The 23,535-nt window shown below is 37.7% G+C and overlaps 1 protein-coding gene across 4 annotated transcripts in view; it reads left to right on the forward strand.

Annotated features, from left to right (window-relative positions):
- RNF13 (ring finger protein 13) overlaps positions 1-23,535 on the forward strand; it is a 230,767-nt gene that overhangs the window by 99,824 nt on the left and 107,408 nt on the right. For 3 of the 4 annotated variants that reach the window (XM_082625551.1, XM_082625552.1, XM_082625550.1), the window contains exon 2: positions 7,931-8,060. In XM_082625551.1, coding sequence (XP_082481677.1) covers positions 7,947-8,060 — 114 coding nt within the window. In that variant the 5' untranslated portion in view covers positions 7,931-7,946. Of the gene's footprint in view, positions 1-2,237; positions 2,305-7,930; positions 8,061-23,535 lie in introns of those variants that run through there. The other variant, XM_082625553.1, reaches the window with a different exon arrangement.

The raw sequence follows: 23,535 nt of genomic DNA on the forward strand, positions 1-23,535 counted from the left end.
ATACATGACCATGAGCACATTTGTAAAATAAAAAAACCCGTCTATTTAATGCAATGTGATTTGGCTATTATAAATTTTACACTAAAATAGTTAACTAGCTGTTCAGGTATTTTTTCTGTTAGTGCTTTCTATAGTACATATCTTTTTGATGTGTTTTGTAGTATAAGATACATTTATGGAGAAAAATAAATTGAAATTACTACCTATTAAATCTTTTTTCAAATTAGGAAAAGATTACCATTATTTTAGCAGTGGGGCATTTTGGTCAAGTTTTTGAAATCCCAGTGATACACAAGAGTAGCTTGAGAACCAATGGAATATCAGCTTATTCAGAGGCTTTCTTATGGTGATGGTTAGCTGTTTTATGAGTGTTATTTGGTACTGAACTAGTTGATGTCAGAATGTGAGTCATCTTCAGAATTAAAGATTATTTAGAAAGCAAATTCCTGAAAGTAATGTTGGTCTTAAACACTTACTAAATGCATCCCCGTCTGTAAAATGAAGTTTAGAATATAGTTTTGTGTAGATGAGTTGCATGGTATTGTCACAAACTTAAATGTGAGGTTAGGATTACTCTGCTGCTTGGGGAAGTTTTTAAATTTTGCAACTACCAGAACAGCATTAGATGAGTAACTGGCATCTGTGCTCTTAAGCCATATGGATAACCACATGTCCCAGCCCCAGCCCTGAGGTTCTCAGATTCACAAGGCCAGTAGAAAATTAACAAGATCAAGAGTTGGTTCCTCAAAATTAAAAACTTGGGTATCAAAGGACACTATGCAGAGTGAAAAGACAACCCATGGAATTGGTGAAAATATATTTCAATCATGTATATCATAAGGGAAAAATATATGCAGAATATATAAAGAACTTTCAAAACTCAACAACCACCACCCGATTAAAAATGGGCAAAGGACAAGACATGGAAGCAACCTAAGTGTCATCGACAGATGAATGGATAATGAAGATGTGGTGTGTATATATATGTGTGTGTATACACACACACACACACACACACACACACACACACACAATGGAATATTACTCAGCCAGAAAAAGAATGAAATAATGCCATTTGCAGCAACATGGATGGACCTAGAGATTATCATACTAAGTGAAGTAAGTCATAGAAAGACAAATATCATATGATATCACTTATATGTGGAATCTAAAAAACAAAATGATACAAATGAACTTATTTACAAAACAGAAATAGACTCAAAGACATAGAAAACAAACTTATGGTTACCAAAAGGGAAAGGTAGAGGGGGAGCGATAACTTAGGAGTTTGGGATCAACATACACACACTACTATATATAACATAGATAAACAACAAGGTCCTATGGTATAGGGCTATACAGCAAACTATATTCACTATCTTGTAATAACCTATAATGTAAAATAATCTGAAAAAGAATATACACACACACACACACACACACACACACATATATCCGAATCACTTTGCTGTACTAGAAACTAACAACAGTGTAAATCAGCTATACTTCAATTTAAAAAATGGGCAATGGATTTGAATAATTATTTCTCCAATGAAGATATACAGAAGGCTAATAAGCATATGAAAAGAGGTCAGCATCACTAATCATTAGCGAAGTGCAAATCAAAGCCACAATGAGATACCACTTTGTATCCATTACTGTGGCTGTTATCAAACAGAAAATAAGTGTTGTCAAGGATATGAAGAAATTGGAACCCTTATGTATTGCTGGTGGGAGTGTAAAATGGTGCAGCTGTTGTGGAAAATGGTATGTGATTCCTCAAATAAATTGAATATAGAATTACCATATAATCCAGCAATTTCACTTCTGGATATATACCCAAAAGAAGCAGGGACTCAGGTATTTGTACACCCATGTTCAAAGCAGCATTGTTCACAGTAGTCAAAAGGTGGCAGCAACCAAAGCATCCATTGATGGATAAATGGATAAACAAAATGTAAATACATATAATGGAATATTATTCAGCCTGAAAAGAGAAGGAAATTCTGACATATTCTACAATGTGGATGAATCTTTTTTTTTTTTTTTTTTTTTTTTGCAGTACACGGGCCTCTCACTTTTGCGGCCTTTCCCGTTGCGGAGCACAGGCTCCGGACACGCAGGCTCAGCGGCCGTGGCTCACAGGCCCAGCCGCTCCGCAGTATGTGGGATCTTCCCGGACCGGGGCATGAACCCATGTCTGCATCGGCAGGCTGACTCTCAATCACTGCACCACCAGGGAAGCCCATGGACAAATCTTAAAGACATGCTAAGTGAAATAAGCCAGACATAAATAGACATGAAGTGATTCCACTTATTTCAGTTACCTGATGTAGAGTAGTCAAATTCATAGAGATAGAAAGTAGAATAGTGGTTGCTTGGAGGCTAGGGGGAGGGGGAATGGGAAATCAGTATTTAATGGGTACAGAGTTTCACTTTGGGAAGAGGAAAAAGTTCTGGATGGTGGTGATGGTTGCACAACCATTTGAATGTAGTTAATGTCACTAACCTAAACTTTACACTTAAAAATGTTTAAAATGGTAAATTTTATGTTGTGTGTATTATACCATATTAAAAAAAATGAGACTGAAGGCCTTCTAAAAAAGGTCACTGAAGAGTTAAAACAGTTATTTATTCACTGAATTAATAAAACTTATTATACAAATTATCAAACATATAGAAAAGTAGAGAAAGTAGAGAAATAGTATAATGCACCTCAATATAATCTTCTCCTAGATTTAACGTTGATTAGTGTTTTGGTTTATTTATTTTTTTTGGCTGGAGAATTTTAAAGTAAATTACAGATATCATGACATTTCATTCCTAAGCATTTCAGTAGGCAGTCTAGAAATAGGGACTTTCTCATATGACCACAATACTGTCATCATACCTAAGGAAATCAACAATTATTTTTAAAAAGTTATCTAATATCTAGACTACATTCACATTGTCCCTCTTGTTCCTAAATTGTATTTTTATTGTTGGTTTGCTTGAACCTGTGTTTGGCATTTGGATGTAATGTTTTTTATCTCTTTTAATGTACAACAGTCTCATGCTGTTCTCCCATTCTGTCCCCTTACACTGTTCTGTTTATTCCATTTAATTTTATAGAAATTGGTGCAATGCCCTCAAGTAACGCATCCATCTTATTTTACTTATTTAATTCTATTCCATGTATTGCTTGTAAACTTGAAGTTAGAGCTAAAGGCTCGTTAGAACTGGGTTAAAATAATTTTGGCAAGAATACATCTTGGGTGATATAGACTGATGAAAAGTAGAATGAGAATTTGCCAGTTGGAAAACCCTTTAGACAGAGTCAAGTAGCTAATTTCAGATACAATGTTTGTTTATAATTAGTAGTAGAATTTTGTCAAATAGAAGGCAAAATTAGGTATGATCAGAGATGGTGGCAATGGATACATCTCTAGAAACCTGTTTGGTGTCTCTCAAGGATTTTTACAGGTAACCTACATACAGTCTTTACAGTTTTCACCAATTAGAAAGTCATTTTTACAATAAATAATGTTGCCTAGTGATACAGTTGACAGTCTATATTTATCCCAACCCAGTAGTTTAAGTGCTGGGAGAAAGTAACAAAGGATTTAAGCTTGTTAACCTTTCCTTCCAGAAAACTTCTTGGAGAAGGGAAGATTTAACAACAAAAAAACCCTATTGTGCTTTTTTTGGAGACTGCATTAACAAACATGGACCTTTTTCAAGAAACTGCATGTATCTATACATACATAAAATTTTGCATGGGATTTTATAGGATTCATAGTTTTTCCCTAAATTTTTCTTTGTAGGTAGAGTATATTTTAGTTTCTGGATAATACACGAATAAAAATTTAGTGCTGGCAACAGCAGGGTGCATTCTTGAAACAGTGAGTTGATCAGAGCAAGAGCAAGGGCACCTGTTCGATTACTGGAAACTTAAATTGTTTAGTTTGGACAGACTCTTTTTTTTTTTAAACAATTTTTGTTTTTGGCCACACTGCGCGGCATGTGGGATCTTAGTTCCCCGACCAGTGATCAAACCTGGGCCCTCGGCAGTGAAAGTGTGGAGTCCTGACCACTGACCGCGAGGGAATTCCCTGGACAGATTCTTAAAATGTGAAAATTGTAGACCTTTTTGCCTCTTCTCCAACATTTACTTCTGTTGACTAACTGCCTTCCTTCCCCCACATTCATTTTAAAGTTGTTTTTTTCTAGTCTTTTGTGAAATCAATCTCTTTCTCTCTTTCTTTTCTCTGCTTTCTCTTTCTACCTAAATTTAGATATTCAGAGTTTTCTTTAGCCCTCTTCTCTTTTTAATTTTTATTTTACATTAAGATCAATTTAGTTATCACCTGTTTGTTGATGATTCCTAAATCTCTCTTATGCCTTGGGTAGAGCTCCTGACTTCTATTTATCACTGTTTACATGTCCACTAGAATGTTTTATAAACGTTAAGTGAAAAAATTCCCGAATTGCTCTCACTTCCACTAACTGTAGTTCTCTTTCTGTATTTTCTCTCTCATCAACTGGCATCACCACCCAAACTCTTTTCCTCCTGTATTTCACTGTTGTGTTAAGTCCTTATATGCCTTTTTGTATTTATTCACCACAGTTGTCTTTTAAATCCTAAATAATCTCCTTTTACAGATGAAGCAATTTAATAATTTTGCCTCAGAATCACACTGTTAGCATGTGGCAGTGCTGAGATGTAAACTTAGGTCTGTCTAATACTAGATCTCGTATTTCTTACCACAGTTATACTACTACCACTCACTTCTGTGACTTTAATCTAAAAAAATTAAGGATGTACCTGTAAGGTTTAACTATAAGAATATTTATTGCAGAGTTTATAAGAAGAAGCAAATTCAGCCTCCAACAATAGGGATTCCATTAAATCCATTATAGAACATTTATACGGAATATCATGTGGTCATTATACATCCTGTTTTAGACCAGTAGTTTTCATTTTGTATATCAAAGTCATATATGGGAACCCAGTATATGAGATAGATTTTTTTAAAAAGTAGTGTTTGAAAGGGGTGGAAGCCCTAGCGGGTCTCATGGACTGCTGTCTGTAAGGGTTCCTGAGGGGATGTTATTGTACAGGGTTTGAAAGTTTTAATTTTTTCAAATATAGTAATGAATTAGGAAAATATTCATAATATAGTAAGTGAAGAGAATAGTTAACAAAACAACATGTATAGTGTATCCCAGTTTTGCTAAATATATATTTGAATTTACACGTAACTAAAAGAATGGGAGGTTATACATCAAAATATGAACACTGGTTATTCTTTTATTTGGTGATTATGAGTGATTTTAATTTTTCACACATTTTCTACAATGAACAAGAATTAGTTTTGTAAATAGAGACTTTAAAAAGTCCTGAATGTGTTATTTTAAAAAAGGCAATAAAAAGTATAACCAAAACCCACTGCATATTATTAAGTACACACACACACACACACACACACACACACACACACACACACACACAGCAAAAGAAGTAAATACTCCAGTGGCTGCTGTGCCATGAACATTGGTTTGAAGCCCTTTGAGTACCTGTGTAAGCATAGGTCCATTACTCTACCTTTTGGACATCAACCTTGGATATTGATGCTATTTTCATTTGGGCTTTTTAGCATGTAGACTTCAGAGGCAGATTGCCTGGGTTTGAATACTGGCTCTGCTATTATTCATTATTTGATCTCGGACAAGTTCCCTAATAGGGCCTAAGTTTTCCCCAACCATGAAATGCTACCTCATAGGGTGTTGTTAGGATTAGATGACTTAAATTCAATAACATGCTTAAAGCAATGCCTGGTTAGTAAGTGGTCAGTTATAGTTGTTGTGATTATTATCATTTCTATTCTTAAGAGTTATTTCACCTCTAAACTCTCAGTTCATCTCGCTCCCCTAAAGTTAGCTGGGAATTCCAAAACTTTACAAGGGAAGTCATAGTTCTTATTCAGGTTAAGTTTCCCAAACAGGTCAGTGGTCAATATACTGTGTATTTATTTTTTCTAGCAAAATTTAGTAGCAAATATACCTTATTTTATAAGGATTTATATGTTTTTATGGTATGATTTCTGCCTAGAAATTGTATAATGTGGTTATGATGGGGGTCCCCAAGACCACCCCCAAGTTCAGTGATTCACTAGAAGGACTTACAGGACTCAGCATATGATTGTACTCATGACTATGATTTATTACAGTGAAAGGATACAAAGCAGAGTTGGCAAAGGGAAAAGACACATGGGGTAAAATCCAGAGAAAACCAGGTGTGAGCTTTTAAGAGTCTCTCTCAGTGGAGTCGCAGGGGATATGCTTAATTTCTCAGCAGTGAGTTATGATGACACATGTGAAATGTCTACCAGGGGAGCTCATTAGAGATTCAGTGCCCAGGGTTTATATTGGGGGCTATTCAGGTAGGCACCCTCCACCTAGCACATACCAAAATTTCAGACTCCCAGAAAGAAAGTAGGTATTCAACATAAACCACATTGTTTGCAGAATTTAGGCACAGTGAGCTTGTTCTTACCAGAGAACGATGGGAACCCTCCTGAAATCTTCAGTTCTCAGATGCCAGCGAAGGCCAGCCTTGCAAGCAGGCCTTTCTAAGGATAGCAGTCTCAGTCCTGCTGTGTTAAATCTTTTCTCAAGAGAGCTATATTATAAAATGTATTTTACCTAAGAAACTAATACCAACAAATCTATGCATTTTAAAAACAGCTTTATTGAGATACGATACACCATAAAATTTACCCATTTAAAGTAAAAAGTGCAGTGATTTTTAATTTATTTATAGAGTTGTGCAATCATCGGCGCAATCTAATTTTAGAACATTTTCATCATCCCGAAAAGAAACCCCATTTCCATGAGTAGCCATTCCCATTTCTATTTGTCCCCCCTCTCTCCATGATTCTTACTCCCATCCCCAGGCAACCACTAATTTACTTTCTGTCTCTGGGATAAATCTATATGTTTAACGTATTTTATCTTTATTTACCTTTATTTCATCTCTGTTATTAATGGCTTTGTAAGATGGCAGTTCAAAAATTATTCAAGGGTATCTCTCTTTCAGTGTGTGTCAAAGAGTCATTGTGAGTCTCTCTGGTAGTCTCTAAGTCCAGAGCTTTACCGACAGCAATCATCATCAAAATTGCTATTACATGAATTTGTGGTATTTAATGAAATAATTCATTATAAAGGCTCTTGTCTTTGTAAACTTCATCCTCACCATTTAAGAAGTATGTTATACAATTGGTTGAGGCTTACCAATGAGAATTTTGTTACTTATTTGGTTAACATTGAGTTCTTTCATGGTACCTTTTTGCTGTAAGATAGATAGGGATTCACGTAGAGAACTGGATGAGGTTGGGAGAGGTAGCTGCACTATCGCCATTGGGATGTAGAGAGGCAAAAAGGTATGGATATATTGCTAGGAGGAAAAGGGCAAGAAGTATTACTTTATAATAAACGGCCAGTTTAAAAAAGTACTCTCTAATGTGGGTACAATATTCAAGAATAAATAAAAAGTAAATTTACAAATTATAAAATTCTTTGTAAAAAATTTTAAATCAAAGGTGCTTGTGCATTTTTTAATCATTATTTTGATTGAAATCTTGCTTGTCCCATAATTGAGTTGGTAGACAAGCTGTACTATAAACTGAGAACTGTGGGAGGATCATTATTTTGTGGCTAAAACATAGAACTTAGTCACCATGAGTTACGTAGGTATTGACTAACACTGGGTGTTTACCTAAATGTCCAAATCTGTGTAAACAATTATGCTTTTGAAATACAAGTTTCATTTTACTCTTAATCCATGTTTGTAATTAAGAGATATTTTTGGACATCAGGAACTAATATCAAATAACTTATTTTCAAGGACAATGCACCAGAATTTATTGTTATTCATCTACTTGTCTTCCAGGTGACTTTATAGCGAGATGCTGCTCTCCATCGGGATGCTCATGCTGTCGGCCACACAAGTCTATACCATCTTGACTGTCCAGCTCTTTGCATTCCTAAACCTACTGCCTGTAGAAGCGGACATTTTAGCAGTAAGTAAATTTAAACAGTAAAATTTATTCATGTCTAAAAACATCCCTTAAAAGAAAAGTTTTTAAAAAGACCTAAATGATGGAGTGTTATACAATAACAAAATAATGGAATCTTACAAAGTGTTTACAAACATACAGGTGCACGTGCATAGCTATTACTTTAAAGTGGGGGACCTTGCTCATTATTTTATTCCTTGATGTTAATAAGATCTCATGTACGATAAGTACGTGATAAATGTTGTTGCTCTTGAGAGTGTGTGCTTCTTGAGTGCTGATGAGCACATATATTTAAATGCTGTGTGTTTTATGTAGAATCTTACTGTTTTTCTTGGTAATTGGTGTATCTATAATGACCTTGATAGTGATATTTTAAAAAATTGTACAAGATGTCCATAGAAAATTTCAACCTAAAGTTAGCATTAATGAGTCAGAAGAGAAGCATAATGGTCTTATCTCTTTTCTTTTCCTTTCTTAAGAGTTTTATTAATACTTTTCCTTGGTTTAGATTACATCATGGACAGCAAAGGCATTAACAAATCTCTTGACCCTGTCAGTTTATTTTGCACGATGTACAATCTCAGAAAATTTTATATGAATAACATTTAATCTGTACGAAGTTATCTTTTCATTTGATAATTCTCATGAATTCCTTATATAGTGATGAGCTAGTTCAGGAGTATAAAGTATATCAAAGTAACCTAAAATATTTCTGGCATCTCTCTTTTCATAAGATAAATGTATAAATCATTGTGATTTTCCAGGGGCTCTTTGAGAAATCCCAAAGATAATTTTAATTTTGAAAGACATCTAATGTTCATTTTGGCAGCACATAAACTAAAATTGGAATGATATAGAGAAGATTAGCATGGCCCCTGCACAAGTATGACATGGAAATTTGTAACGTGTTCCATATGTTTTCAGCAAATGGTGCCAGGAAAATTGAATATTCACATGCAAAAGAATGAAGTTGAGCTCTTACCTTACACCATATACAAAAGATTAACTTAAAGTGAATCAAAGACCTAAACATAAGAGCTGAGCTAATACTAAAAAAACACTTAGGAGAAGACATATGGGAAAAACTTCATGAATTTGGATTTGGCAATGATTTCTTGGATATAACACCAGAAGCACAGGTGAAAAAAGAAAAACATAGATAAATTGGACTACATCAAAATTTAAAACATTTGTGCATTCAAAGAACATATCAAGAGAGTGAAGAGGAATCCCACGGAATGGGAAAAAATATTTGCAAATCATATATCTAATTAGGGGGTAACATCTAGAATATATAAAGAACTCCTACTGTTTAACAACAACAAAAAATAAACAACTAGATTTAAACATGGACAAAAAAATTGAATAGACAGTTCTCCAAAGAAGATGTACAAATGGCCAGTAAGCACAAGAAAAAATGTTCAAATCACTAATTATTAGAGAAATGCAAATCAAAACCACAATGAGATATCATATCATAACCATTAGGATGGCTGTCTGTTATCAAAAACCAGAAAATAAGTATTGACAAACATGTGGAGAAACTGGAACCCTTGGTATTGTTGGTGTGAATATAAAATGGTGCAGCCACTATGGAAATTGGTATAATGGTTCGTCACAGACCCGTGGATTTGCTCTTCTTACTGGACAGGCTTCCATTTGGACGAATTCTGCTGAGGGTCACCAAAAACCTGATGAGTTTTTCCTTCCATCTTGACTTTTTAATCTTGAGAGCTTAGCTTCCATCCAGACTGTTCACTCTGGTTTTCTGCCATCGATCCACTCTGAGCTTGGAGTTTTCTTTATACAGTCGACCCTTGAACAACACAGGTTTGAACTGAGTGGGTCCACTTACATGCAAATTTTTTCCAGTGAATATATTGGACTTTGTGTGTGTGTGTGTGACAGTTGGAAAAAACTTGCAGACCAATTGTGTAGCCTTTCAGCCAAGTTCATAAATTATCTCTTTCATTTCACCATTTCCTCAGACATTTCCTCCATACAGTCAGTTCTGGAGCCTGGGAAGTCCGAGATCCAGGTGCCAGCAGATTAGGTTCTTGGTGAAGGCCCTCTTCCTGGCTTACAGATGGCCACCTTGCTGCTGTGTCCTCACATGGTGACAGAAGCAGGAAGCTCTGGTCTATCTTTCTCTTCTTATAAGGACACAAATCCCATCATGGTGACTCCACCCTCATAACCTCACCTAAACCTAATTACCTCCCGAAGACCTCACTTCCTAGGATGATCACATTTCCTTAGGGCTTCAATATATGAATTTTGGGTGGACACAAGCATTTATTCCTTAACAGTAGGTACTTAAGCCAAGTCCTCTGAACTTGGGGAAAGGATGGGAGAGTTGGGGCTTGGGTATTCCTCTGTAAGTCTCCCATGATGTATGTCTGAAGCAAGGTCCTGGCACAACACCGCATCTTGTGAGGCAGATGCAGGCAGCATAATGGCCTTATGTTTGATGGTGGATAGCAGAGTTTTTAGAGAAGAAGGTTGCTCCTCAAAACCTTTGTAGTCCTTTCTGGGCTACTGTCTTACTGTCCTCTACACTAGAAAGTGTATATATTTCCTATTTCTCATTTATGTGAAGTTAGAAAAGAATTAATTGTATCTGTATGTGTGATGTGTGTGTGTGTACGCCTATACTCTAGGTGCTATGCAAAGGATTTACTGGTTTTTCTTTCTGGGTGCAAGCGATTTGCTTAATGACATTAGGTGAGAAATAGAAGGGCCAGAATTGTTGCTGACCAAAGCTTAATGTGGTCCTCAGCCATGCTTTTTCATACTGTAGCTCTTGTAGAAGGGCCTAGAATCATTGTAGAACTTGAGAGAGCCAGGCTGGTTTCTATACCATAGCTTTTTGAGGGCATAGCACATCTAATCCCTATGAGATTTCTCACCCCCTGTTACCCTCTTTAGTAGGAAACTGGTTGATCAGAGTTTTCTAGAATAGTCTGGATCTTTTTGAGATGGAGTGGAAGTAGAACCTTTAAAGGACTGAGTCCATTGCTATTCAGATCTCTTCTCTAAATTGTCCCCGAAGTCCTTGGAATAGTCTTAGGATGACTTTTGAAATGAGGTAGAGGATTTATAGACTAAACAGGGAATGGAGTTCTCCTTGTTTCTCTTTTCTCCTTTGTTTTCTTTCATTCTCTCTCTCTTTTATCCTCTGTTGATTCTAACATCTGCCACTCCTTGTCTTCTTTCTTTTTCACCTGAAGTGAACTGTTATTCTGTGGTTCAGCTATGTGATGGGTTAAATGATTTTCAGTGGACTGCTCTGGGAACTGGACTAGCTATGTGATATGGATCAAATTACTTAGTCACTATAAATACCTCCGTTTTTTTGATTTGTAAACTGGAGTGTTGTAGTGATGATTAAATAAGGTAAACTGCTTAGAACAGTATCTGACACATAGTAAATGTTGTATCTTTGTTATCTTCTTTATAATTAACATTCTCATCATCTTTCACTCACTCCCTTGAGCAGTGTATGTGACTGCCCAAGTTGTATTTTTTAACGTAGATACAAAACAAAAAGATATAGAAGAATAAGCAGTCCCTGCCAGCAGTGTTCCCTGTGCCTCAGGCAGGTAGGTGTGGAATGTATGTTGTCATCTAGTGAAGGAACTATCCCTGAGAGCTGCTTAAATCTGGTCTTTATGTTGTCACTAAAGATAGAGGCTGACAGGAATGCAGAGATAGCTGGTGGGAAGTGGGCTGTGGAGTCATGTAACTAGGAAAAGGGGGAACTAAAAATTGAGGCAGAGGAACTAGATGTGGTAACACAGTCATTCAAAGGAAGTGAGTCAAGAGGTAGAAAATATTAGCTCTTTCTTTTAGCTGAATAAGAACACCCCTGAAATCTGGGTTTGTAATAATAAAATTTAAGTATGTTGGATATCAGGTTGATTCTAGTTCTGTTTTGGACAGGTATTAGGATGTTGCTTTTGAAAAGATAAAGTCAGTTTCAGTCATGCTATTGGTATGCCAAATGATTTTATTTTTGGCAGTTGAATTCTCCCACTTGACTGTTAATTCCCTGACAACAGTATTTATCCAACTGGTTGGTGAGTTTTAAGAGGATATGGAGATGCTACTATATAGTGTGTTGCTGACAAGTCAGTAAGCCCCTTAGATCATGGGTTCCTGGAAGGCAGGACTGTGTCTTACTAAGCTTTATGTTTCTGGTACCTAGTAAGAGTTACACAGTAGGAATTCAATAAATATTTGAGTTGATTAATAGCTTTTCCTTGGAGATTTAGTTCTTTCATATTTTCTTTTCTTTCTTTTTTTTTTTAATTTTAATTTTTTTTGGCTGTGCCTCATGGCATGCAGGATCTTAGTTCCTTGACCAGGGATCGAACCTGTGCACCCTGCAGTGGAAGTGCAGAGTCTTAACCGCTAGACCACCAGGGAAGTCCTTCATATTTTCTTTTAATAGCATTTATTCCTTGGAACTTTAGATTATTGGGTTTTTTAAATTAGCAATTCATTCTCTTTTCATCTCTTATTGTTTCTCTTTTCTTTAACCCTTAAAGGAAATATGAAGTTATCAATTATGTAGGTTCATATCTAGAAACATGGAGCTTTAGAATTGGCAGGGGCATGTTTGATTCTGTTGTAAGGATTTGTTAGAGATTTCGTTGCTTGGTAGGTGTTTGTGGGGGTCAGTGGGCAGAGTTAGGAGAGAAGCACCCAGTGGTTGGTGGTGTGAATGGATTGGATTATATAGCAAAGTAGTTAAGAGCTCCAGCAATGGGAGTTACAGTCTGGGTTGAATTCCAGTTCTACCACTCTGTAGCTCCATGACCTTGGGCAAATTACCTAACATCTCTTAAATTTCAGTTTACTTATGAAAATGAGATTGGAGGAGAGACAGTGTAGCGCAATGGGTTAAGAGCCAGGGATCTGAGGCCAGACTGCCTGGATTAGAATCCTGGTTCTCATTTACTAGAGCAAGTTATTTTCAAGTGGAGTATTTTTATTCTGTAGTCAGTCAATCTGTAAAATGAGGATGATGATAGTAGTGGCTGACTTTATAGGATTGTCATAAGGTTTAAATAAGTGAATACCTGTCAGGTGTTTAGCATGATGTCATAAATGCTCCATAATTTTTAGCTATTTGTTACTTTCTGAATTGAATTAAACCTTCTGTTAAGGCTGCTGTCAAAGAGGAGAACTGGTTAAGAAAAGACCTCTTCAAAATAAGTAAAGTCGCAACATAGTAATCATTAAGAGTGGGATTCCAGAGAGAAATAATTTTTTTTTCTGTTTCAAAAACTTTAACAGTGAGTGTGCTTTAATTTCATGAGCAGCAGCGTTCCTCCTGCCCGCCACCATTCTAAAAGAGAGCACTTTTGTATTAAAGATGTTTCTGTTTGTCTTGTTCATGATAGAAACTTTTTTTTTTTAATTTAAACAATGTGATTGTAAAAAGCAGTGTGAGCAAAGTTGACAACTGCCTTCCTGAGGAAAGGCAAAGCAGTTTCAAAATGAGTCTCACCCGATAACAAAACTTATTCCAAGTCAGTGTTACAAGTACTGTAGTTCAAGCTAGATATTTTATTTCTGAAATTCTAACCAAAAAAGTGAACTCAGTAATAAGAAGTAATAAAAGTAATAGGAAGTGATAAAAGAGTACTTTAGTACAGTTGTATATTTTCCATGTCCTAATTTTTTTATTTTTCAACTTAAACATAATTTATTATGCTCCTATCTCTGGAATAATTTCCGAAAATGGGGAGAAAGAGTATAATTATCATGATAATCAAACAAATGCATTAGTACTAATTCTCAAGATGTAACCCAAACCAGCAATCTACGTAAGAATCTAGTTAACATTCTCTGACCTTATTTCACATCAATAGTAAGTGTGAAAAGTCATTCAGTCCATTGAAACCAAAATGAAAAAGATAACTTTACCCCACACAATTAGAAATGTTTCTAGTAGAGTCACTTAAAATCATTGCTCTATGTCCTGTGATCTATAGGCTGTCCTTCCCACCAAACGACCTCACTTGATCCATCCTCAGGTGCAGTAAAAAGTCAGTCAAATTCAGCAACTCAGGGAAACATCGATGTGAAAAAAGAGTTAGTTACATCACGAAAAAGAGACCTAAACCTCATAAGTTTATAAAACCCACCCATAAATTCTTTCTCTATCAATAAAGCAAGGAAAGTTTTCTTAGTTTGTATTTCCAAAACTTAAATTAAAAAAATATATTATGTACACCTTTTTTTTAAACATCTTTATTGGAGTATAATTGCTTTACAATGTTGTGTTAGTTTCTGCTGTATAACAAAGTGAATCAGCTATATGCATACATATATCCCCATATCTCTTCCCTCTTATGTCTCCCTCCCTCCCACCCCTCTAGGTGGTCACAAACACTGAACTGATCTCCCTGTGCTATGCTGCTGCTTCCTACTAGCTATCTATTTTACATTTGGTAGTGTGTATATGTCCATGCCACTCTCTCACTTCATCCCAGCTTACCCTTCCTCCTCCCTGTGTCCTCTAGTCCATTCTCTATGTCTGCATCTTTATTCCTGTCCTACCCCTAGGTTCTTCAGAACTAATTTTTCTTTTCTTTTTTCTTTTTTTTTAGATTCCATATATATGTGATAGCATACGGTATTTGCTTTTCTCTTTCTGACTTACTTCACTCTGTATGACAGACTCTAGGTCCATCCACCTCACTACAAATAACTCAATTTCGTTTCTTTCTATGGCTGAGTAATATTCCATTGTATATATGTGCCATATCTTCTTTATCCATTCATCTGTTGAGGGACACTTAGGTTGCTGCCATGTCCTGGCTATTGTAAATAATACTGCAGTGAACGTTGTGGTAAATGACTCTTTTTGAATTATGATTTTCTCCGGGTATATGCCCAGTAGTGGGGTTGCTGGGTATGACCAGTGTGAGGTTATGCCTCATTGTAGTTTTGATTTGCATTTCTCTAATGATTAGTGATGTGGAGCATCCTTTCATGTGTTTGTTGGAAATCTGTATATCTTCTTTGGATGTCTGTTTAGGTCTTCTTCCCATGTTTGGATTGGGTTGTTTGTTTTTTTGATATTGAGCTACATGAACTGCTTGTATATTTTGGAGATTAATCCTCTGTCAGTTGCTTCATTTGCAAATATTTTCTCTCATTCTGAGGGTTGTCTTTTCGTCTTGTTTATGGTTTCCTTTGCTGTGCAAAAGCTTTTAAGCTTCATTAGGTCCCATTTGTTTATTTTTGTTTTTATTTCCATTTTTCTAGGAGGTGGGTCAAAAAAGGATCTTGCTGTGATTTATGTCATAGAGTGTTCTGCGTATGTTTTCCTCTAAGAGTTTGATAGTGTCTGGCCTTACATTGGGTCTTTAATCCATTTTGAGTTTATTTTTATGTATGGTGTTAGGGAGTGTTCTAATTTCATTCTTTTACATGTAGCTGTCCAGTTTTCCCAGCACCACTTATTGAAGAGACTGTCTTTTCTCCATTGTATATTCTTGCCTCCGTTCTCAAAGATAAGGTGACCATGTGTGTGTGGGTTTATCTCTGTGCTTTCTATCCTGTTCCATTGATCTGTATATCTGTTTTTGTGCCAGTACCATACTGTCTTGATTACTGTAGCTTTGTAGTATAGTCTGAAATCTGGGAGCCCGATTCCTCCAGCTCCGTTTTTCTTTCTCAAGATTGCTTTGGCTATTCGGGGTCTTTTGTGTTTCCATACAAATTGTGAAATTTTTTGTTCTAGTTCTGTGAAAAATGCCATTGGTAGTTTGATAGGGATTGCATTGAATCTGTAGATTGCTTGGGGTAGTATAGTCATTTTCACAATGTTGATTCTTCCAATCCCAGAACATGGTATATCTCTCCATCTGTTTGTATCATCTTTAATTTCTTTCATCAGAGTCTTATAGTTTTCTGCATACAGGTTTTTTGTCTCCTTAGGTAGGTTTATTCCTAGGTATTTAATTCTTTTTGTTGCAGTGGTAAATGAGAGTGTTTCCTTAATTTCTCTTTCAGATTTTGCATCATTAGTGTATAGGAATGCAAGAGATTTCTTTGCATTAATTTTGTGTCCTGCTACTTTACCAAATTCATTGAGTAACTCTAGTAGTTTTCTGGTGGCATCTTTAGGATTCTCTGTGTATTGTATCATGTCATTTGCAAACAGTGACAGTTTTTTTTTTTTTTTTTTTAGTTATTTTTTAAATTTATTTTTGAAAAGAGGATTAGGGATTAAAGGTTCATGTAACCAGAGAAAATTAAGGGTGTAACACAATAAAATAAATTCCTCTTAGTCCCTGGTCTCATCTGCCCCGTTTTCTCTACCCAGTCACAAAAAACCATTCTATTAGTATGTGTAAGTATACTTTCAAATATTCTTGATGTATATAAAAACAAATATGAATATATATCATCTGATACATTTTACATAAAAGGGCAAATATTCTGCTATTCTGCACAGTGTTCTGTATCTTACTGTTTTTTTTTTTTTTTTAATTAGTTTCTGCTTTATAACAAAGTGAATCAGTCATACACATACATCTGTTCCCACATCCCTTCCCTCATGCATCTCCCTCCCTCCCACCCTCCCCATCCCACCCCTCCAGGCGGTCACAAAGCACCGAGCTGATCTCCCTTTGCTCTGCGGCTGCTTCCCACCATCTATCTACCCCACGTTTGGTAGTGTATATATGTCCATGCCTCTCTTTCGCTTTGTCACAGCTTACCCTTCCCCCTCCCCATATCCTCAAGTCCATTCTCAAGTAGGTCTGTGTCTTTATTCCCGTTTTACCCCTAGGTTCTTCATGCCATTTTTTTTTTTTTAAATTCCGTATATGTGTGTTAGCATACGGTATTTGTCTTTCTCTTTCTGACTTACTTCACTCTGTATGACAGACTCTAGGTCTATCCACCTCATTACAAATAGCTCAGTTTCGTTTCTTTTTATGGCTGAGTAATATTCCATTGTATATATGTGCCACATCTTCTTTATCCATTCCTCCGATGATGGACACTTAGGTTGTTTCCAGCTCCAGGCTATTGTGAATAGAGCTGCAATGAACATTTTGGTACATGTCTCTTTTTGAATTATGGTTTTCTCAGGGTATATGCCTAGTAGTGGGATTGCTGGGTCATATGGTAGTTCTATTTTTAGTTTTTTAAGGAACCTCCATACTGTTCTCCATAGTGGCTGTACCAATTCACATTCCCACCAGCAGTGCAAGAGTGTTCCCTTTTCTCCACACCCTCTCCAGCATTTATTGTTTCTAGATTTCTTGATGATGGCCATTCTGACTGGTGTGAGATGATATCTCATTGTAGTTTTGATTTGCATTTCTCTGATGATTAATGATGTTGAGCATTCTTTCATGTGCTTGTTGGCAGTCTGTATATCTTCTTTGGAGAAATGCCTATTTAAGTCTTCTGCCCATTTTTGGATTGGGTTGTTTGTTTTTTTGCTATTGAGCTGCATGAGCTGTTTATAAATTTTGGAGATTAATCCTTTGTCAGTTGCTTCATTTGCAAATATTTTCTCCCATTCTGAGGGTTGTCTTTTGGTCTTGTTTATGGTTTCCTTTGCTGTGCAAAAGCTTTGAAGTTTCATTAGGTCCCATTTGTTTATCTTTGTTTTTATTTCCATTTCTCTAGGAGGTGGGTCCAAAAGGATCTTGCTGTGATTTATGTCATAGAGTGTTCTACCTATGTTTTCCTCTAAGAGTTTGATAGTTTCTGGCCTTACATTTAAGTCTTTAATCCATTTTGAACTTATTTTTGTGTATGGTGTTAGGGAATGATCTAATCTCAAACTTTTACATGTCCTTGTCCAGTTTTCCCAGCACCACTTATTGAAGAGGCTGTCCTTTCTCCACTGTACATTCCTGCCTCCTTTATCAAAGATAAGTTGGCCATATGTGCATGGGTTTATCTCTGGGCTTTCTATCCTGATCCACTGATCTATCTTTCTGTTTTTATGCCAGTACCACACTGTCTTAATTACTGTAGCTTTGTAGTATAGTCTGAAGTCAGGGAGCCTGATTCCTCCAGCTCCGTTTTTCGTTCTCAAGATTGCTTTGGCTATTCGGGGTCTTTTGTTTTTCCAAACAAATTTTGAAATTTTTTGTTCTAGTTCTGTGAAAAATGCCAGTGGTAGTTTGATAGGGATTGCATTGAATCTGTAGATTGCTTTGGGTAGTACAGTCATTTTCACAATATTGATTCTTCCAATCCAGGAGCATGGTATATCTCTCCATCTATTTGTATCTTCTTTAATTTCTTTCATCAGTGTCTTATAATTTTCTGCATACAGGTCTTTTGTCTCCTTAGGTAGGTTTATTCCTAGATATTTTATTCTTTTTGTTACAATGGTAAATGGGAGTGTTTTCTTGATTTCATTTTCAGATTTTTCATCATTAGTGTACAGGAATGCCAGAGATTTCTGTACATTAATTTTGTATCCTGCTACTTTACCAAATTCATTGATTAGCTCTAGTAGTTTTTCGGTAGCATCTTTAGGATTCTCTATGTACAGTATCATGTCATCTGCAAACAGTGACAGCTTTACTTCTTCTTTTCCGATTTGGATTCCTTTTATTTCCTTTTCTTCTCTGATTGCTGTGGCTAAAACTTCCAAAACTATGTTGAATAAGAGTGGTGAGAGTGGGCAACCTTGTCTTGTTCCTGATCTTAGGGGAAATGGTTTCAGTTTTTCACCATTGAGGACAATGTTGGCTGTGGGTTTGTCATATATGGCCTTTATTATGTTGAGGAAAGATCCCTCTATGCCTACTTTCTGCAGGGTTTTTATCATAAATGGGTGTTGAATTTTGTCGAAAGCTTTCTCTGCATCTATTGAGATGATCATATGGTTTTTCTCCTTCAACTTGTTAATATGGTGTATCACATTGATTGATTTGCATATATTGAAGAATCCTTGCATTCCTGGAATAAACCCCACTTGATCATGGTGTATGATCCTTTTAATATGCTGTTGGATTCTGTTTGCTAGTATTTTATTGAGGATTTTTGCATCTATGTTCATCAGTGATATTGGCCTGTAGTTTTCTTTCTTTGTGACATCCTTGCCTGGTTTTGGTATCAAGGTGATGGTGGCCTCGTAGAATGAGTTTGGGAGTGTTCCTTCCTCTGATATTGTTTGGAAGAGTTTGAGAAGGATAGGTGTTAGCTCTTCTCTAAATGTTTGATAGAATTCGCCTGTGAAGCCATCTGGTTCTGGGCTTTTGTTTGATGGAAGATTTTTAATCACAGTTTCAATTTCAGTGCTTGTGATTGGTCTATTCATATTTTCTATTTCTTCCTGAGTCAGTCTTGGCAGGTTGTGCATTTCTAAGAATTTGTCCATTTCTTCCAGGTTGTCCATTTTATTGGCATAGAGTTGCTTGTAGTAATCTCTCATGATCTTTTGTATTTCTGCAGTGTCAGTTGTTACTTCTCCTTTTTCATTTCTAATTCTATTGATTTGAGTCTTCTCCCTTCTTTTCTTGATGAGTCTGGCTAATGGTTTGTCAATTTTGTTTATCTTCTCAAAGAACCAGCTTTTAGTTTGGTTGATCTTTGCTATCGTTTCCTTCATTTCTTTTTCATTTATTTCTGATCTGATCTTTATGATTTCTTTCCTTCTGCTAGCTTTGGGGGTTTTTTGTTCTTCTTTCTCTAATTGCTTTAGGTGCAGGGTCAGGTTGTTTACTCGAAATGTTTCCTGTTTCTTAAGGTGGGATTGTATTGCTATAAACTTCCCCCTTAGAACTGCTTTTGCTGCGTCCCATAGGTTTTGGGTCGTCGTGTCTCCATTGTCATTTGTTTCTAGGTATTTTTTAATTTCCTCTTTGATTTCTTCAGTGATCACTTCGTTATTGAGTAGTGTATTGTTTAGCCTCCATGTGTTTGTATTTTTTACAGATCTTTTCCTGTAATTGATGTCTAGTCTCATAGCATTGTGGTCGGAAAAGATACTTGATACAATTTCAATTTTCTTAAATTTACCAAGGCTTGATTTGTGACCCAAGATATGATCTATCCTGGAGAATGTTCCATGAGCACTTGAGAAAAATGTGTATTCTGTTGTTTTTGGATGGAATGTCCTATAAATATCAACTAAGTCCATCTTGTTTAATGTATCATTTAAAGCTTGTGTTTCCTTATTTATTTTCATTTTGGATGATCTGTCCATTGGTGAAAGTGGGGTGTTAAAGTCCCCTACTATGATTGTGTTACTGTCGATTTCCCTTTTTATGGCTGTTAGTATTTGCCGTATGTATTGAGGTGCTCCTATGTTTGGTGCATAAATATTTACAATTGTTATATCTTCTTCTTGGATCGATCCCTTTATCGTTATGTAGTGTCCTTCTTTGTCTCTTCTAATAGTCTTTATTTTAAAGTCTATTTTGTCTGATATGAGAATTGCTACTCCAGCTTTCTTTTGATTTCCATTTGCATGGAATATCTTTTTCCATCCCCTTACTTTCAATCTGTATGTGTCTCGAGGTCTGAAGTGGGTCTCTTGTAGACAGCATATATATGGGTCTTGTTTTTGTATCCATTCAGCCACTCTGTGTCTTTTGGTGGGAGCATTTAGTCCATTTACATTTAAGGTAATTATTGATATGTATGTTCCTATTCCCATTTCCTTAATTGCTTTGGGTTGTTATTGTAGGTATATTCCTTCTGTTGTGCTTCTTGCCTAGAGAAGTTCCTTTAGCATTTGTTGTAGAGCTGGTTTGGTGGTGCTGAACTCTCTCAGCTTTTGCTTGTCTGTAAACGTTTTAATTTCTCCATCAAATCTGAATGAGATCCTTGCTGGGTAGAGTAATCTTGGTTGCAGGTTTCTCTCCTTCATCACTTTAATTATGTCCTGCCACTCCCTTCTGGCTTGTAGAGTTTCTGCTGAGAGATCAGCTGTTAACCTGATGGGGATTCCCTTGTGTGTTATTTGTTGTTTTTGCCTTGCTGCTTTTAATATGATTTCTTTGTGTTTAATTTTTGACAGTTTGATTAATATGTGTCTTGGTGTATTTCTCCTTGGATTTATTCTGTATGGGACTCTCTGTGCCTCCTGGACTTGATTAACTATTTCCTTTCCCATATTGGGGAAGTTTTCAACTATAATCTCTTCAAATATTTTCTCAGTCCCTTTCTTTTTCTCTTCTTCTTCTGGAACCCCTATAATTCGAATGTTGGTGCGTTTAATGTTGTCCCAGAGGTCTCTGAGACTGTCTTCTGTTCTTTTCATTCTTTTTTCTTTATTTTGCTCTGCATCAGTTATTTCCACTATTTTATCTTCCACCTCACTTATCCGTTCTTCTGCCTCAGTTATTCTGCTATTGATCCCATCTAGAGTATTTTTCATTTCATTTATTGTGTTTTTAATCGATGCTTGATTCATCTTTAGTTCTTCTAGGTCCTTGTTAACTGTTTCTTGCATTTTGTCTATTCTATTTCCAAGATTATGGATCTTGGAAATAGAATCTTGGATCAGCTTTACTATCATTATTCTGAATTCTTTTTCAGGTAGACTGCCTATTACCTCTTCATTTGTTAGGTCTGGTAGGCTTTTATCTTGCTCCTTCACCTGCTGTGTTTTTCTGTCTTCTCATTTTGCTTATGTTACTGTGTTTGGGGTCTCCTTTTTGCAGGCTGTAGATTCGTAGTTCCCGTTGTTTTTGGTGTCTGACCCCAGTGGCTAAGGTTGTTTCAGTAGGTTGTGTAGGCTTCCTGGTGGGGGGGACTAATGCCTGTGTTCTGGTGGTTGAGGCTCGATCTTGTCTTTCTGGGGGACAGGTCCACGTCTGGTGGTGTGTTTTGGGGTGCCTATTGCCTTATTATGTTTTTAGGTAGCCTCTCTGCTAATGGGTGGGGTTGTGTTCCTGCCTTGCTAGTTGCTTTGCATAGGGTGACCAGCACTGTAGCTTGCTGGTCGTTGACTGAAGCTGGGTGCTGGTGTTGGGATGGAGATCTCTGGGAGGTTTTCGCTGCTTGATATTATGTGGAGCTGGGAGGTCTCTTGTGGACCCGTGTCCTGAAGTTGGCTCTCCCACTTCAGAGGCACAGCACTGGCTCCTGGCTGCAGCACCAAGAGCCTTTCATCCAGCCGGCTCAGAATAACAGGGAGAAAAGGTAGAGAGAAAGAATTAGTAGAAGAAAGAAAGAGAGAGGGAAAGAAAGGAAGAAGGGAAGAAAGGAAGGAAGGAAGGAAGAAAGAAAGGAGGGAGGGAGGAAGGATGGAAAGAAAGAAGGAAAGAAAGGAGGAAGGGAGGGAGGAATGAAAGCAAAAGGAAGAGTGAATGGAAGAAGGGAGGGAGGGAGGAAGGAAAGAAAGAAAGAAAGACAGGAGGGAGGGAGGGAGGAAGGAAAGAAAAAGAAAGTGGAAAGAAGAAGGGTGGGAGGGAGGGAGGGAGGAAAGAAGAAAGAAGGAAAGGAGGAGCGGAGGGAGGGAGGGAGGAAGGGAAGGTAGGAAAAAAAGAAAGAGCAGGTAAAGTAAATTAGAATAAAGTATGAAATATAGTAGCGTTATTAAAATTAGAAAGTAATTATTGAAAAAAAAAAAAACGGACCGATAGAACCCTGGGACATATGGTGGAAGCAAAGCTATACAGAGAGAATCTTACACAGAAGATTACACATACACATTCACAAAAAGAGAGCAGGGGGAAAAATCAAAAATCTTGCTCTCCAAGTCCACCTCCTCAATTTGGAATAATTCGTTGTAAAAAGAGGAAAAGGGGGGAAAGTCTTAAATCTTGTCCTCAAAGTCCACTTCCTCAATTTGGGATGATTCGCTGTCCATTCATGCACTCCACAGACGCAGGGCACATCAAATGGACCGTGGAGCTTTAATCCGCTGCCTCCGAGACTGCACAGAGAGATTTCCCTGTCTCTGCTCTCACAGCTCCCGGGTCTCAGCCTTGGACCCGGCCCCGCCTCTGTGCGTAGGTCGCCGGAGGGCGTCCGTTCTTCGCTCAGACAGGACGGGTTTAAAGGAGCCGCTGATTCGGGGGCTCTGGCTCACTCAGGCAGAGGGGAGGGAGGGGCGCGCAGTGTGGGGCGGGCCTGCGGCGGCAGAGGCCGGCGTGACGTTGCAGCAGCCCGTGCCGCTCCATGCGCTTTACCGGGAAAGCCGTCCCCGGGTCTCGGGACCCCGGCAGTGGCGGGGTGCACAGGCCCCCCGGAAGGCGGGGCGGACAGCGACCCGCGCCCGCACACAGGCCCCGCGGCGGCGGGCCGCGGCGTCGGCGGCGGGCGGCGGCGTCGGCGGCGGGCCGCAGCGGCGGCGGCGGCGGGTCGCGTCGGCAGCGGCGTCGGCGGCGGGCGTCGGCGGCGGGCCGCGGCGGCGGCGTTGGCGGCGGGCCGCGGCGTCGGCGTCGGCGTCGGCGGCGGGCCGCGGCGTCGGCGGCGGGCCGCAGCGGCGGCGTCGGCGGGCCGCGTCGGCGGCGGCGTCGGCGGCGGGCCG

The sequence above is a fragment of the Mesoplodon mirus genome, assembly GCF_964341445.2.
Source record: "Mesoplodon mirus genome assembly, chromosome: 6".
Lineage (NCBI taxonomy): Eukaryota > Metazoa > Chordata > Mammalia > Artiodactyla > Ziphiidae > Mesoplodon > Mesoplodon mirus.